General features: G+C 44.3%; 1 protein-coding gene, 1 non-coding gene and 1 pseudogene across 5 annotated transcripts in view; all 3 read left to right on the top strand.

Moving 5' to 3' along the window:
- DESI2 (desumoylating isopeptidase 2) overlaps window positions 1–8,962 on the top strand; it is a 42,342-nt gene extending 33,380 nt beyond the window's left edge. For all 4 annotated transcript variants that reach the window (XM_033851708.2, XM_033851705.2, XM_019920490.3 and 1 more), the window contains one exon: window positions 5,429–8,962. In XM_033851708.2, the coding sequence (XP_033707599.1) occupies window positions 5,429–5,662 (234 nt within the window). In that variant the 3' untranslated portion in view covers window positions 5,663–8,962. The remainder of the gene's footprint in view (window positions 1–5,428) is intronic.
- Window positions 8,963–15,326: 6,364 nt separating this feature from the next.
- TRNAG-UCC (transfer RNA glycine (anticodon UCC)) lies at window positions 15,327–15,399 on the top strand. Its single transcript has one exon. It is a non-coding gene; the product is annotated as a tRNA-Gly (tRNA).
- A 197-nt stretch (window positions 15,400–15,596) lies between these two features.
- LOC101316822 (prohibitin 1 pseudogene) lies at window positions 15,597–16,871 on the top strand (annotated as a pseudogene).
- The last annotated feature ends 815 nt before the right edge of the window (window positions 16,872–17,686 follow it).

Here is a 17,686-nt window from a genome sequence, read left to right as displayed (position 1 = left end):
CCAGTTATTTTTTGAGGACTGACGGCATTAGCATCACATAGGAATTTGTAAGATATACATCATCTCTACCCCACCATAGATGTACTGAATCAGAATCTTCATTTTACCATGATCCCCAGATGATTCATAAAAGTTGGAGAAGCACCCACTAGTCTAGTGGGTGCATTGATACCGCAGAGGTGACCAAGTTGATTTTCAAGGAAGAGACAAGGTAGTTCTAAGCTTTCTTGACCCTAGACATTACATTTGTAGGAAGTGCATTCAAAGATCCATAGAACGTTAAAATTAGCAAAGGTTTTAGATAGCATCTAATCTAGTCTCCTCATTTTATGGACTAAGTAACAGGCCCTGATTGGGGAAATGACTTACCAAGATTGTGGAGAACTCAGATTAGACCCAGACTGCTTAGTTCAGTGCTTGTTATATTTTATCGTTACTTCTTCTGGTTCCAACTTATCCTCTCTCCGAAATAAATTATTAGCTTTATTGAGCATCTGTAACACCACCTCAGCCCTGGTCTAACCCTAAAACCATATTGGAGTTGAGTGCCTGAAGAGCAATTCTAGATGCCCCTGGAGCCATCTTTTTAGGTCACAGTTTTCATGCTTTCACCCGTGTGAGTGCTGAATTGTTAAAGAAACTGAGACTCAGAAGTTAGGGGACTTAGCCTAGCCAGCTTGTTAGTGACAACTGAGACTAGAATTCTGGATAGTGGAGGAGGTAAGGGGCTATTTTTAGTAAACCTCATATAATCAAGGCAAAAAAATTAACGTTAGGCACTCTTAAAAAGTTATTAAATCTAATGTGCTTCTATGTCTTTGACAACATAGTTTCTACATGTGTCGTATAACCAGTTGCAGATAGAAAACCATAGCTAATTATAAATGATTGTTGATATATGTACTCTGTTATTCAAAATTGTTTCAAAAGTTCTAAGAAGCATCATAGTTATCATTGCAGATGCTTCTCTACAACAAGGATTAGCAAACCACTACAACCTGCACACCAGTACTAGCCTACCACCTCTTTTTGTATGGCCTGCAAGCTAAAGATGGTTTTTACCTTTTTTTAAATTTGTTTGCTTGTTTATTTATTTATTTTATTTTTGCTGCATTGGGTCTTCGTTGCTGCGTGCGGGCTCTCTCTAGTTGTGGCGAGCGGGGGCTACTCTTCGTTGCCGTGCGCAGTCTTCTCATTGCGGTGGCTTCTCTTGTTGCGGAGCACGGGCTCTAGGTGCGTGGGCTTCAGTAGTTGTGGCTCGTGGGCTCTAGAGCACAGGCTCAGTAGTTGTGGCGCACGGGCTTAGTTGCTCCATGGCATGTGGGATCTTCCTGGACCAGGGCTCGAACCCGTGTTCCCTGCATTGGCAGGCGGATTCTCAACCACTACGCCACCAGGGAAGTCCCGATTTTTACATCTTTAAACCGTTGGGAAAAGGTCAAAAGAAGAATATATAGTTACATGTATAAATTATGTGAAATTCACATTTCAGTATCCATTAAAATCTGACTGGAACACATCCGTACTCATATTTTTAACCTATCATCTTTACTGCTTACAGGCTGCAGCAGCAGAGTTGAGTAATTGTATCAGAAACCAAATGGTCTGCGGAGCCTAAAATATTTACTGTTTGGCTCTTTACAGATAAAGTTTCCCAACCCCTACACTACAGGTCAGATGCATTCGAATCTGATTCAGATTGACTTAAACAATGAGGAAATATTTTATCTCACAAAACAAGAAGTCCAGGATAAGGTGGGCTCCATGTCAGTATGGTCAGTGTCTCAACTGTGTGTCACCAGTGGCCTAAGGTCTTTTTATCTCTCTGAGCTGCCATCCTTAGGGTGTTAGGTTGGCTCTGCCCTCAGGCTAGCTCCCTTTATGGTTTTCAGGTAGTTGCAACAATTTTCGGCACCATATCCTGATACAGCAACATCAAGAGAAAAAAGAAAGCTCTGTCTCTCCCGTTACTTCTCTCTGAGAAACTGAGACTTTCTCCAGAACCTCCCACCCTTTCCAAAGCAGGTCATGTTTCATGGCCAGAATTGGGTCGAATGCCATTTCTAAACCAGTCACTAGCAAGAAGAATGGCATTGCCGTTACTAAATGCCACTGGCCTGAATACCTTCTGTAAATTAATATTTTCAGTGGGAAATTCCAAACCTGAATAAAAGTAGAGAGACTAGTATAATGAGCCTGATATACGTATCACTTAGCTTCAAAAATTATCAACTCATGGCTAATTTTGTTTCATCCATAAATGCCCACTCTGAAATAACACTGATCCCTAGATTACTTTGAAACAAATCGCAGGTGTTATTTCATTTCAGTTGTAAATAGTTTACTTTGTAGCTCCGAAGATAAAGATTTTTTTAACATAACTACAAATATTATCAACCTAAAAAAAATTAACATGCATTCCTTAATATAATGCAAATATACAATGTTGAAATTTTCCCACTTGTCATAATTTTTTAACAGTTTGTTTGAATCAGGATAAATAAAGGCCAAATACCCTCTTGTTACCATGAGGTTCAGTCCGCATAGGAAAGGTAGGATAGATGTCTTGATTCTTTTCCGTTACTTAACAGTCTTCGAAAAAAGAATTGGTTCCTGTGCTGTGCAGAGAAAAATTAACATAGCAGAGGGCTTTACTGTTAGGAAAGCATATTGTGGAGAGAAGGCCAAGGGTGTGACTGGATAACCTTTTGCTGCTGCTGAAGAGATTAAACATGTGACTCGTGGATCCTCTCAGCCATCTCAGTGGAAATCAGGAATAGAAATGGGATTTTCCAGGAAAGATCTGTAGAGGAACCTCTTATCCAATAGAGTGAATCCCACAGGAGACTCAACATTTTTGACGATGTTATATTAGCAGAAACACTGCCGGCTTGGACTGAAAGAGGACAGAATGAAAGATGACTGTTGGATTCCGAAATTTCACAGGCAGTAAACAGCCTGGCGAAAAAGGGTAATTTCAAGGGCCCAGACGACAGAACTGAGGGCCGCAGAGGATTAGTCCCAGGCCTTGAAACCTAATGGAGGTTGCCCAGTCAGATTTTGAAATTGCTTGGGGGCTTCCCTGGTGGCACAGTGGTTAAGAATCCGCCTGCCAATGCAGGGGACACGGGTTCCATCCCTGGTCTGGGAAGATCCCACATGCCTCGGAGCACCTAAGCCCATGCGCCACGACTACTGAGCCTGCGCTCTAGAGCCCACGAGCCACAACTACTGAGCCTGCATGCTGCAACTACTGAAGCCTGCACCTAGAGCCCATGCTCCACAACAAGAGAAGCCACCGCAGTGAGAAGCCCGCACAACGCAACGAAGAGTAGCCCCCGCTCACTGCAACTAGAGAAAGCCTGTGCGCAGCAACGAAGACCCAGTGCAGCCAAAAATAAATAATAAAATAAATTTATAAAAGGAAATTGCTTGGGACTAATGATTCCTTTCTTCCTTCCGTGTTCTCCCTTTTAGAATGGGAATGTCTATAACTTACTCTGTGCCGGTCCACCATTATATTTGGGAGGCATCCTACACACACTTTGTTATTTTAACTTAACATTGTACCATGGAGTTTATTCTGTAACAGTATATAGAGATAGTCCTCACTTCTTTTCACAGCTAAATAGTCCTTGTTTGTGCCAAAATGTATTCAGTCAGTTTGCTATTAATGACATTTGGATTATTTTTAGCCTACAAAAAAGTGCTGTAATGAATAACCCTGTGCATACCTTTTTTTCATATTTTTGCCAGTGTGTCTCTGGAATAAATTCCTAGAAAGAGGGATTACCAAGGTGAAGCTTAAATGCAAAAGTAACTTTGTTATATGAATCACATATTTTTTGACCGCTACCTACAGTAAGAAATATATTTTACATCATGATCCAGATATGTACACATAACTAAAACAAGTGTCACAATTTCCCTAGTATCTACAGTCTATTTCATTTTAAGAATTCAAGTTAAAATGCTAAAGCTACTAATGGATCTTGACTCAAAGTTTAAAAGACATTGGCTTGATCACGGATCTGCACACTTTTTCTGAAAGGGCCACATAGTAAATATTTTAGGCCTGTGGACTATTCCTGGACCCCACTCGGCCATGGTAGCCCAAGAATTGTAGGCCATAAAAAAAAAATGAGGGGGCATGGCTGTGTTGCAATAAAATTTTACCTATAAAAACAGGTGGCTTTAGTTTACAGACCTCTGTTTTAGGTTAATCAAGCCGCCTTCAGGTGTTGGGATGAAGTCAGCTTCCTGTGAAGCACATTGATGTATGGAGGAAGGCAGGTGACTGAATGAAACCAGGGTTTAGGAAGGAGAATGAAGAGAATAGCTGCTGGATAGTCAGCAGTGGCTCATTACATTAACCTTGCTATTCCTAGTCACCGCTCTGTGGTAACCTTCAAATATACGTATATCCCCAATTATGTCTTGGGTGTAAAATATAATGTAATACTTGTTTGCCTGTGTTTTTTAGAATAGACAGATAGGAACGGTATAATATAAGGGCATTGCTAGCTTTCCCCCAGATCTAATTCATGCACATTCTTCAGGTATTTTTAAGTACTGTCTACCTCTCTTTGATTACAGGCCGGGTAATCAAAAATGATCAAAACATGCCACTCTCCCTCCATTGAGACCACCGCCTAGCCCTGTAGTTAAGACAGAGACATAGTATTTAAATGTAGCCCTTAAGGCATAGGGCTAAACCTTTAGGGAGAAAAGTTATATTGCTTGATGACAGGTGCCAGCTTATTTACATTTTAGCTAATTTTTGGATGTAAGATACTTTGAAACCAACTAAGCTAAAGTAGATGGTACTTCCAGATCATAAGTATAATGATTATAATCTTTGACATGATTGGAGGCAAAAACACCACAGGGACAATAAAGCGTGGATTAGTTAACCCTAGTTTTGACTGCAGAAGGAAAGGAGGGTAATAAAGAGTAAAGTTAGTATTATAAAAGACCTAGTTCTTATTATTTGCAGTTGGGAAAAGAGGGGGCTTACAAGTCCTAAGAACAGGATAAGGATGAGAAGTGCCTGGAGCTTCTGTTACTTGAATAGTATCTTGTATTAACAAGTCTTCTATGTGTTCAAAGTACTTCTACATGCTACTCAAAGCAGTTACAAAGACCAAAGAAAGAAAGGAGCCAAATGGAATTAGCTTGATTTTATAGATGTAAAAAGTAAGCAACTTAACAAAGTTCTTCAGAAGGGAAGGGATGGAGCTGACAGTAGGGGGACCCCAGGCTTCCGAGTTAGGGAGCTGCTTGTCATCAAAGGCCGGAAGTAACAGCACCAAAGGCTAATGCGCAGTGGCCTTTTTGTATATCCGCCTCCCTCCCCGACCCTCCCCTCCTTGGCAGCTGACCAGATAACCCTAACCTCTCACGTAATACTACACTCTTTCTCCTGTAGATTCTTTGTGGGAAAGAGATTCCTCGCTGGATCAATCGGCTTGCCTACTTCAGCTCCTGTATACCCTTTCTCCAGAGTTGCCTCCCAAAGGAGTGGCTCACTCCCGCAGCCCTGCAGTCTAGCGTCAGCCAAGAGCTCCAGGACGAACTGGAGGAAGCGGAGGATGCTGCAGCCTCCGCTTCCATGGCCAGCACTGCCGCAGGCTCCAGACCCGGGCGCCACACTAAACTGTAAATGTCTCCAAAGTCACGCATTCAGAACTGTCTCTGGCAGTTGAATATCAGTAGAGAAGAGTAAAAGAGTAAATGTCCTCTGGATATTTTGTATGCAAAGATGGCTCTCCCCCAAATCCCAGTTTTTCAGCTCAGGATTATATTTGTAATCAAAAAAAAAAATCACTTGGCGCAGGAGGGAGAACTTTGTATGAAGCTGCCCTCTGTCTTTTTTACCCACTTGTAAATTTGGATTTACTTCTGTTTTATATAAGCTCTGTTAAGTTATGTTTACAGTATTTTGTATCGCTGTTTACAAATCTTGCATGGACTCCTGCCACCATGAAAGAAGAAAATCTTCATGTCTTCAGAAATTAGGCAGGTAATCTTTGTACACTTCTGACAATTGCCCGAGCTTCGGCATAAATAATAGGCACACAAGAAGGTACTTACACAGTTACAGTCACCATCACCTGCTTAAGAATTGTCTTTTAGGTTTGTGTTTGTTTTTGTTACCATTTTGGTACCAGGGTGCACAGAGGTGAAGGAGCACACACAGCCCTGAGGGCTTGGGACCTCGATCTGCGTGAGAGGCGCCCGACCCTGGGCACCCAGCACTCCCTCCACTCCAAGTGGTACATCTCCTGAGGTTCCCACCGAACGGTGGCTTTCATCCCAAATATCTGGCCACCTCCACGGGGTGGTATACTCTCGTGTCAGTCTGGCTTTGATGCCTCTGATTCTGTAAGTAAGATGTTTTTCGTTAAAGGTATTCTTACTAGTAACAAGTGTTTTTGCACATGTTGGGGGCTTCATTTTTATTTTAATATATATTGATATCCTCCCTGCAGAGGATTTTGTTTGTGGGGCAGGAATATCCTAAGTGGTAGCCTTCTGAGTAGCAGTGTGAGTTGACATTCAACTGCTTTTAAGTCTTCAGGCTACCTTTTATACCACACCTTGAAAACTAGAGTCTAAAGTAACACTCTCCAAAAAGTTAATACTTTGATATTTTAAACATTTTATGTACCATACCAGAAAGAGTATGTTGCAGTTTGTTAGTTTGTTATGGGAGTAGTTTCACCTCATTATAGAAAGCTTAGTCTCATTGACCTCTTGTGGAAAACTCATATTTATGTGTCTTATTCATGTTTTTCTTTCTCTCAAATGTATGTCTCTTACATAACCTACTCGAAGAATGAAATTGTCACCACAGATAAGTCCTCATTAGCAAGGAATCTGTCTGCTCAAGTCTACTCCCAGTTTGACCCTTGGATGTAAGAGCCAAGTCATTACATGTCAAATTCAATTTTTCTGCCTTAAGAATGAATGTTCTACATAAAATATTGGATGCAGTGTATAAATTATCCAAGGCAGTGACTTCAGCTTTATATATATATATATATATATCATTAGTTTTAAAATCATCTACTTTTATTTAAACTTCTAGATTGGATTGTTTGCTATTGCTCTTTGTAAGGATACATATCTTTCAGTACACTACATTTTTAACTTTTCCATAAGCTGATTTTGAATCATTTTATCAAATTAAGCACACCCTGTTCATAGGGAAAATAAACCTTGGGTTTGACCTGAGGAAAATGAAGCCACTTAACCTAATTTATGCTTTTGACTGTTCTGTTGCTGGAGAGGAAAGCTTTTACAAATTATTCTCAGTTCTTTTAGCGTGGGGGGGGGGGGGGGGGGGGGGGGGGGGCAGAGCACTTGTTTTAAGAGATGTGACAGAAAGGAATCTATGATCTTTATGAAAAGTTGACCTGATTCAGGTCTAAAAATGAGATTTAGAATAAAATGCGAAGACTCTTGACAGTGAATCAGTTCACTCAAAGAAGAGTCCTACCACTAAAACCCAGGTTAGTGAAAAATGTTTGATGCCATTCGCTTGGGATTTTTTGTTTTTAATAATGTGGTGGATTCCAGTTTTTTCTAATCCATTCAAATAGACATGAGTTTAAATCTGTGCTACGGACACACGTGAAGGAGTGGCCATTATTTAGGCACTTCTTGGCGAGTAGCCAGGAGCCTTCCACCTTTGCTTATCCAGAATCCAGCGCCTCAGCACACAAATGATTATATTGTTATTTTGTTGTACTGACTTTCATCTGCAGCATTTGGAGTTTAAAAATAGTGTTAAGGTCCTAGTAAAAATAAATAATGGCCCTGAGGCCAATTATCGTAGAACCACCAGATAAAATTCTGGACGTGAGATTGCTTGCAGTCTAATGGTACTTGAGGTTGAGAAATAAATGTTTTTACTTTAGAAAATCTCATTTAAGTCAGTTTGTCCACTACAGTTCAAAATTGAGGGTGAATTCAGTTAACTAGCATTTCACCAGCTTTCCCTTGGAGGAAAAGAATCTTGTTCTCAACCCGATCTCTGTTAAGAAAAATCCTATATAAAAAATCCAGTCATTAAGATACATGTGATATGATGGCATCAGATATTCTCTTCGTAGTTGTAACCAAGTGAAACACATTTCTCATTGTGGGTTGGACAGTAATATAGTGTTAAGAGGGTCAGAAGCTGCTGGTTTCTACTGTTTGTTTTCAGTGCCCTTGGGTTTTGTTTTTCCTTTGTTTCAACCCTAAGAAAGGGGCATCAGCTTTGGAAAGTGTGGCCTGTGGAATGGTAGAAGGCAGTGATACAGCAGTAAAGAGAGCCTCCACTTGATGCCTGAAATCCAGCCCACTATTGTTCTGACCCACAGCAATAGTGCAAGTTACCTTCACCAGCATTTGTACATAGCAGGGAATTCTGGTTTTCACCAATTGATAGCATTGTGTGTGTGAGGAGATTCAACCCTACAGACGGCTGCGGGACTCTATATCCATGGCTTCTTTCCATCACAAAACGGGTAGAAACTCATTCACTGCTTCAGGGTTCTAATCTGTGTGTCTTCTAATGGGTCCATTTCTATAAGATACTCTGTAATTTTGATACATGCTGTGTTTTCTTTCAGTGACTAAGTTTAAAAGGCTTGGATTTTGTCCAGCAAGCTGGCCAAACTGCCATTGTACCCCTTTCCTTCAGTATGGTTTAGAGTGCAGCTCAGTCATTAGACTTTCATTGTCTACTCAGTCAATACACATCTTCACTGTTTGAAAGGTGTCAGCTGTTCAAGAATCTTCATGAACCTGAGGATAATTTCTTGTGAAGTTGAATGCAAATGTACTGTCATTCATAGTGTTTATATAAAAAAAAAATACCAGGAATCTTCACTTTTGCTACCTTGATATAGCATTGGGCTATCATGTTAACATTGAAATACATCAATTTATTAAAAAATACTTTTATAAGAAATGTTTTGTAGTGCTTTTTGACCTCCAGGAGACTGCAAATGTTATATATTTGTGTTGGGGAGGGGTACTTTTGTTTGATATTTTTTATTTTTATACAGTTTTAAAGGTTACACTCCATTTACAGTTATTACAGAATATTGGCTTTATTCCCTGTGTTGTACAGTAGGTCCTTGTAGTCTGTCTCACGCCCAATAGGGAGATTATTTTTGAAACCCAAGAATCCCATCTGCTCTGCAGAAATATAGTCCGCCCTTCTCCATCATACATTTCTCTTGTGTTTGCATGTACATTTACTCCCATGTATTCCCCTCAAGCTCAGGTCCACGGGCCAAGTCCTTAACTGTCAGAGAGCATAACCACACCTGTTCCCAGGCAGCAGTGCCAGCCCCAGCTTCTGGAGGATGGAGACAAGGCTGGGAGGGGAGAACATGCCCTCTTCTCTCCGCCAGGAGCGCAGCAGAGAGACCTGCAGGGGAATTGCCCCCACTGCTCGTGCACACACACTTCCCATCTAGAAGCATCAAGCAAGCAGGAGCCTGGGTGACTGCGCACCTCGTTTTCTACTAACCTAGTCTGCTTTGCACCTCCAACCTGACCCTTCCCCCGTCTCCATTGGCCTTTTGGTACCTAGCCAAGTAATATTTCCCTCCACAAACTCAAAAGACCTCTCTTGGATTAAGTATTATTAAAAAATAGGGCTTCCCTGGTGGCGCAGTGGTTGAGAGTCCGCCTGCCGATGCAGGGGACGCAGGTTTGTGCCCCGGTCCGGGAGGATCCCACATGCCGCGGAGCGGCTGGGCCCGTGAGCCATGGCCGCTGAGCCTGTGCGTCCGGAGCCTGTGCTGCGCAACGGGAGAGGCCACAGCAGTGAGAGGCCCGCGTACCGTAAAATTAATAATAATAATGGAGGGGCTTCCCTGGTGGCGCAGTGGTTAAGAATCTGCCTGTCAATGCAGTGGACACGGGTTCGAGCCCGGGTTCGAGCCCGGGTCCGGGAAGATCCCACATACCGTGGAACAACTAAGCCCGAGCACCACAGCTACTGAGCCTGTGCTCTAGAGCTCGCAAGCAACAACTATTGAAGCCCGCGTGCCTAGAGCCCGTTCTCCGCAACAAGAGACGCCACCGCAGTGGGAAGCCTGCGCACCGCAATGAAGAGGGATCCCCTCTCACCGCAACTAGAGAAAGCCCGCATGCAGCAGTGAAGATCCAACGCATCCAAAAATAAATAAATTTTAAAAAATTAAAAAAAATAATAATGGAGGTCATTTGTGGTCTGTCAATGCCTGTCCACTCTCTGCTAAGTAGGAATGATCTACAGCTCATTTGTTCTCAAGGACAGGAGCCGAAGGGGAATTTTTCCCCTAGTCTACATAGGTTTTTGATAGACTATAACAGTTGATCACCAACTCAAATCTGGTATAGCAACTGGTTTTACCTGTAGAAAGGATACCAAATACACTGAGGGACAATGGTTTTTTCTTTCCCATTATTATCTGCTCCTGAAGTTCTCCTTATCACCCAGATACGGACCTTGTTCTAAGTGTGCAGAAGTCCACGCTAATAAAGATGAGTGGCTCCATGCTATGCATTCCAAGAGGCAGATTAGAGGCAGGCAGCTGCTTATTTCCTTCTGGATTCTAAACCCAGAGAACTGCTGAGTCCTCTCAAGCTTGTCCCTTTGATCCTTTCCCCCAAAAGGAAAATCCTCCCAAAGAGGACCATACCTTGTTCCTACACTGGGAAGTGTGAAGAGCCCATCTTGTCAAGGCCAAGGGAAAAGCGAAGGTTAAGCGGGGCCTCCTCTCGATCCCAACGCGGTGCGGGAGGCATTCATTTCCAAAGGCTAGATGGGCGCACCTGTGCCCTGCAGCCCTGCCCTCACTGGGAGGGCTTTGTGGACCCAATCAAGAATGTACCACCCCCGGGCTGTTGAGGAGTGGCGTAGAGCCGTCTACATTGATCTCCCTGACCCCAGGACCCCTTCACTCAGGAAGAAGTGCCTGGTTCTACGAAACACTCATGGCCTTCGTGGGCCTCAGTTAGGGGAGCCATTGACCGCCAGGCTGTATCCTTCACACCCCTAACTCCCAGTGATTAGTGGGATTTAGTGCCTGGGCAACCTTCAGGTGCTTCTGAAGCTGCAGCCATGCAGAGGAAGCCACAGGCCTCACCAGGCTGTCCTTATAGCCTTGCAGGCAGGTGGACTCAGGGATAAAGTTACCAAAGTCACTAAGCCAGACTCCACAGGGGGAGGGTGGGAGGCCTGCTCTACTCATTCCACACTGGAAAAGGAATATGCACTGGACAGGGCAGTGAAAAAATTAGACAAGGAAAAGCCATTCGGTCTACCTAGGACCCTCAGTCTTGGTGGCCAGTAATTATCCACCCAAATAGGGACTGGGATTTTCAGATTACAAAACGGAAAAAAGAAAAGCTAAGGGGAGCTAGGGCAGCCAGCTTGGCCCTAATCAAAGATAGAAGAAGACTCCTGTACCTTCCTCTCCCACTGGCGTCAATGAGTGGCCACCACAGAGCTGCCCTCGCAGGCAGCTGACACACCACAGAAGGCCAGTATGCCCACGAATACGAAAAGGTGTCACGTTGAGTCTGGAAAGGCAGTGGGTTTTGTGGACAGGACAAAGGGGAAAGAGAAGTCCTCCTACAGTGCCCCTGCTGTGTGCTCCTTGGGCATTTAATTATCACAACAGCCTATGATGTTATTCCTGCTTTACACCAAAGGCGTTTAGTGGTTAGTAGCCCATGAACGCACAGACAGCATAAGGAAAACCCATATTTGAACCTAGCCAGCTGCAAGGCTTCTTCTACTCTTTCCACCTAAGTACACTGCTTTCCTGCAGTGGAGAACCCGGGTCCAGTCCAGACCCACTGAGTCAGAATCAGCATATTAACAAAACCTCCAGGCAATTCACCTGTACAGTAAGGGTTCAGAAGTACTGCTTTTGCCCATAGGACTCTATTCTGCATGGTTCCAGCCTACTCCGCCCATAGAAATCAGAATTTCCTCGACGAGGTGACTCTGTCAGGCAGCCTGGACTCATGAATGTCTGAAGGACCCGGTAGCTGAACCTTCTCCAAAATTCAATAGAGGTGTGGTAGGATTTTCTGGATTTTTCCTGGGTTTGACCGAATCCATATAAATTATTCAAGGAGTACTCTAATAAATGTGAAAGATAAACTTGAACCCTCTGGGTTTACTTCAAGGAATGGTTACCTAGAAGTCCCTGATCCATGCACTAAGGATTCTGGACCGTAGTTTGAACTGATTATCCACCTTCCTGTGAGAGACCACCAGGGCTACACCCATCACGCGGCCATCCCTGCTGTTTTGCTTTAGATCACCAGAAGTTTCCGTGCCCAAATCCTCATCCCCAGCTACTCTGGGCATGCTCTCATTTGGCCAGCTCTCTCTCTCTCATCCTTACTGGCCCACCTTCCAATGTACCCTCTGGAACTTTCCGTCTGTGACAGGAAAATGCCCAATAGCCTCCACTTTTTCAAATGCTTCTTGACCTCTCTGCTTTATGTGAAACCCAGCCGTCCCCTGTGGTGCTCTCTCCCTCGGGGTATGTGCCCTCGGTCTCCCATGCTTCTTTGCTTCCAAACCTCCGGCTCCACTGAAATCGTGCTACCGAGTGCTACCAGCTGCTGCCTCGTGGCTCTCTTCGGCTCTCCCTCGCCTCCTCTGTCTTCCTCTCCACCTTCTTCCTGTCATCAGTGACTCTGCATTCATGCAGGTGACCCATCCAATACCCTAGCCCAGCGTTTCTCAGCTGAGGCTCTATTGCCATCAGGGTAGGACGATCCTTTGTGCTAGACAGTCCTGCCCATTACAAGACATGTGGCATCTCTACACTCTGTCCACTAATTAGCAGCGTTTTTCCCGCTCCACAGTCGTGGCCACGTTAAGCATCCCCACACATATTGCCCCCAGGAGGTAGGCAGCCCTATCCTGGCTTGAGAACTACCATCACTGTCTCAGGCTCCTGATCTCCTCACTTGCACCAGGCACGCAGACCTTGGACTTGTCATCACCAGTAACGGCGCCTCTGCTAAAATCTTCATTTCAAGTAATCTCTGACCACTAGCTTCCCAGCTCCCCTGAGTACCCAACACACTGAGACAAGTCTTTGACCTCATTAAGATCCCAAAGCCACTAAGTTCAGCACTGGTTTTACTAATATCACTCCCTCCCCCATCTTTCCTTTTTCTCCTCACTCAGCCTAAATTCCACGGTCAGTAATTAAACTGTTTCCGTCTCTGGATCCTCCACTTCTGTGCCCTTTTCTCGCTTCATCTCATGGCCTGGCCAACCCAGCCCTGTTCAGACCCAGACCTCTCTGTGCCTGACCCGCTGAATGTTGCTAGGGTGAACTCACACGACTGGGCTGACCAGTTTTATCTTAATGTTCCCGTCTCTCAGCACCACACGCGGTTTCTTGCAGGTCCCTTGTAAGCCTGCTTGCTGCTCTCCTGGATGACACTTCAGACTTTATCTCTTCAAACCTCCCACGCGTTCCCCACACGCATTTCAGTTGAGAACTTCACTTTATGCTTCATTGAAAACACAGACAATTTAGGCAGTTGACCTCTGTAATGGAGGAAAATACCCGGTTCTCCCTCCCTTGTGTTTCTCCCTTACTGTCACACAGAACACTTCACTTGGGACACTTCTTCACCAGATGTGTGGGGATTTTCCCTACACCAAGCAATTCTCCATGACACCAGCTGGTTGGCCTACAACTTAATTCTGACGCTATCTACCTGGAGATGACATCAGATCCCACAGGTTAAGCGCTCAGTCCCACAAGACTGCCCCCCACTTCAGATGCCAATTGCTAGTAGTACGGCCCCAGGTTACCCACAATTTCTGTCCAGCTTGGGTACAAATCGGAGGTTCCCAGGTTTGAGTCTGATTTGCTAGAGAGGCTCACAGAACTCAGGGCAACGCTTCCATTTAACAGTTTATTAAAGGATATGATTTAAAAAATACAAGTGGGGCTTCCCTGGTGGCGCAGTGGTTGAGAGTCAGCCTGCTGATGCAGGGGACACGGGTTCGTGCCCCGGTCCGGGAAGATCCCACATGCCGCGGAGCGGCTGGGTCCGGGAGCCATGGCCGCTGAGCCTGCGCGTCCGGAGCCTGTGCTCTGCAAGGCGAGGTCTGAGAGCGTCCTGGGCACAGGAGCCTCTGTCTCCATGGAGTTGGGGTGCATCACCCTCCTGGTCTGCGGATGTGTTCAGCCACCTGGAAACTCTCCAAACCTCATACTACTGGGATTTTATGGAGGCTTCTTCACGCAGCGATGATCAATTATTAACTCAATTTTCAGCCCTTCTCACACTTCTAGAGAAGTGGAGGGAAGGGGGTGTGGGGAATCGGAGGGTGGTAAAAATTCCAAGCCTCTAATCGTAGCTTAGTCTTTCTGGAGACCAGGAGCCATCAGGCACCCACCCAGAGTGGCCTCAATAGAACAAAGGTTCCCCTGGTGCTTGTATCACTTAGGAATTTACAAGGAAGAGTTCTAGGAGCTCTGTGCTTGGAATTGGGGCCAAAGACCAAGACATATATTTACTATTATCTCACAGCTTCCAATTTTTCAACCTACATACTCATTGGAGCTCGTACCCAGAGTCACTGTCTGTGTTACAATGGGAAAATGTCCTTACTATTTTCAAAAGCCAAGCCTTCCTTTGTCACTGGATCCCACCCTCTCTCATCTCTGAAGGACTTGCTCCCACATTATTCCTTCTCTCCTTCAAAACGCCAGCTTCCCTTTCTCCACTGCATCATTCCTGTGAGCATAAGACATGTTCCATGGTTTCTCAGCCACAACCGAAAACCCAAGACAAACCTTCCCTTCACTCCCTCATCCCAAGCAGGGCAACATTTCCCGATTTCACTCCACAACAAAAGTTCATGCACTTTCATGTCCCATTCACTCTTATAAACAACACTTTGGTTTACATATATACGTGTCATACGTATATACACACACACATATATATGAAAGAATATATAGGATGTATATGTACAGTCTGAAAAATAATAAAACGAACACCTCCTGTACCCACCACCCAACACCCAGACTAAAAAGTAGAACCTGAGAAGGACCTCAGAAGCACCATCTCCCTCCCCAGTCACTTCCTCCTCTCCCCCCCACTGCTATCCCGAACTCTGTGTAGATCATTCCTTTGCTTTTTCTTTTTAATGGTTTTTTAATACCCACATATGCATCCCAAGATAGTATAATTATTTGCTTATACCTATTTCAAAACTTTTTATGAATGGAATCATTTAGTATATATTCCCTTGTGATTTAAAAAATTTCTACATACTGTGGAATTCCCTGGTAGTCCAGTGGTTAGGACTCTGCACTTCCACTGCAGGGGGCCCAGGTTTGATCCCTGGTTGGGGAACTAAGATCCCGCAAGGTGCATGGCATGGCAAAAAAAAAATTAAAAATTAAAAATTCTACATATTTCTTTAATTCATGCATGTTTATGTGTACAGTTATAGTTCATTTTCACTGCTGTATTCTTCTGTACAACTACACCACAGTTTTATTTATATATTCGACTTTTAACGGACATTTGGCCTGTTTCAATTTATGGCTATGAATATCGTAAGGCATACCTTCTGCTGCAGATGGAAGGGTTCTTCTGGGGGTGGAGCTGTGAGGCTGGAGGGAAGATGGGAGGGTTTCCACTTCTCTGGGAGAGGAGCCGCAAAGTTGGAGGGAATGTACACATCCAACTTTATTAATTTTTAGAAAAAAACAATGTATTCCTCTTACTGCACTTTCATTAAATAAAATCCTATTCAGCCTTCTCTCCATCTGCTAGTCAAACAGAGCTCCACAGGCTATTTTCTTATAATGTCATATAATGAAATTTCAGAGCCTGGGCCTGAAAAGTATTTTTTTCATTACTCAGAGGTGAGTGCTGTTCCCTGCTCCCACACAACCGCTGGGAGGACAATACTCAACATCACAAAAGTGGTTCAAAGAATCTGCTTGACAGGTGAGAATGTAGGGGATCGGCTGCCTCGTGTCGGAGGGGAAGGGGGTGAGCCCGGGAGGAGCCAGGGCTTGCGAAGGTGTGAGTGGGTCCAGCAGAAGGAGAGTGTTTGAGTCCATTGTCAAGTTCAGCCTGGCCTTAGCCGTTGCAGGAGGCATGGCAAATTCTGCCTTGTATAATACAGATGCTGGGCACAGAGGTATCCTATCACCTTTGACCCGTTCTGTGGAGTTGTAGGAAAAGGGACTCGCTTTCTCATCCCTTGGGTACAGAAACCAATTATCTTTGTTTACCGCCCTCCAGCACGTAACGTGCCAGTGATCACTGGAAGCAAAGATTTACAGAATGTCAACATCACCCTGCGCATCGTCTTCCAGCCGGTTACTAGCCACTTCCCCGAATCTTCACCAGCATCAGAGAAGACTCTGATGAGCACATGCTGCCGTCCATCACTACAGAGATCCTCAGATCCGTGGTGGCTCACTTTGATGCTGGAGAACTTATCACCAGAGAGAGCTGGTCTCCAGACAGGTGAGCAATGACCTCATGGAGCGAGCAGCCACCTTTAGGCTTATCCTGGATGACATAACCCTTGACACATCTGACCTTCGGAAGGGAGTTCCCAGAAGTGGTGGAAGCCAAATAGATGGCTCAGCAGGAAGCAGAGGAGCCAGATTTGTGATGGAAAAGGCTGAGCCTCAGAAGCAGCAGCCGTCATCTCTGTGGAGGGCGATTTCAAGGCAGCAGAGCTGATAGCCAACTCACTTGCCCCTGCAGGCGACCACCTGATTGAGCTGCGCGAGTTGGAGGCCTCGGAGGACATCACGTACCAGCCCGCCGGGCAGTTGGTGCTCTTCCAGCTGCCCCAGTGAGGCCCACACCTCCTGGGGCCATCTGGACCACAGCCCTGATGATTTTCAACATCACCTTCCCTCTTCCACTCCAGAAATCACTGTGAAACTTCATGATTGGAGTAAAGTGAAGGAAATAAAAGTAAAATCACTTCAGATCTCTAACTACTCTATCAAAGAAAAAAAAAAAAAGAACCTGCTTGTTTGGTTCAAAACTTTTAACGGAATGTGTCCTGTTCTCCCATGTAAAGTGGACACATGTGACTCTTCATCGCTCTTGGCAACTCAGAGCAGCAGGGTCTTGTTCGACTCCTATGACTTTAGAAATTGTTGCCACATCCTGTGAAAATAACCACCATGTGAAAATAACCTCCAAAGAAACCAATATGTGGTTGCTTGTCTCAATTCACTGACTTAATTATAATGTTATAATAAATTGTCTCAGTATTCCTAAAAGTTATAGATACTTGAAAAAAACTTCTCTTACAGATCAGAAGAGGATCATGGCACTTTTCTCTTACATGCGTCATGGAAAAATCAAAGCCCCTGCTAGATATATTATAATATTTAACAAATCATCTGAAAGTCCTTGTATCATCTTGTCAACACTGGGTAATCAAAATTGTTTTCCAAGGTAGCTGTAACACTCTCCAATCCCACCAGCAGAAGATTTTCGTTCCCATTACTCCACACCCTTGCCTAGACTTGATATTGACTAACTCCTTAATGTTTGCCAGTCCGGTAGGCATAAATTGGCATCTAGCTGCACATCTAATTTGCATTTTCCTGGCTATTAATAAGAGTAAGAATCTTTCTATGTTTCTGGGCCTTTTTTT

The sequence above is a fragment of the Tursiops truncatus genome, chromosome 1, assembly GCF_011762595.2.
Source record: "Tursiops truncatus isolate mTurTru1 chromosome 1, mTurTru1.mat.Y, whole genome shotgun sequence".
In the NCBI taxonomy this organism is placed as follows: Eukaryota; Metazoa; Chordata; class Mammalia; order Artiodactyla; family Delphinidae; genus Tursiops; species Tursiops truncatus.
The sequence above is the reverse complement of the archived record's forward strand: the minus strand, read 5'-3'. Positions and strand labels throughout refer to the sequence as shown.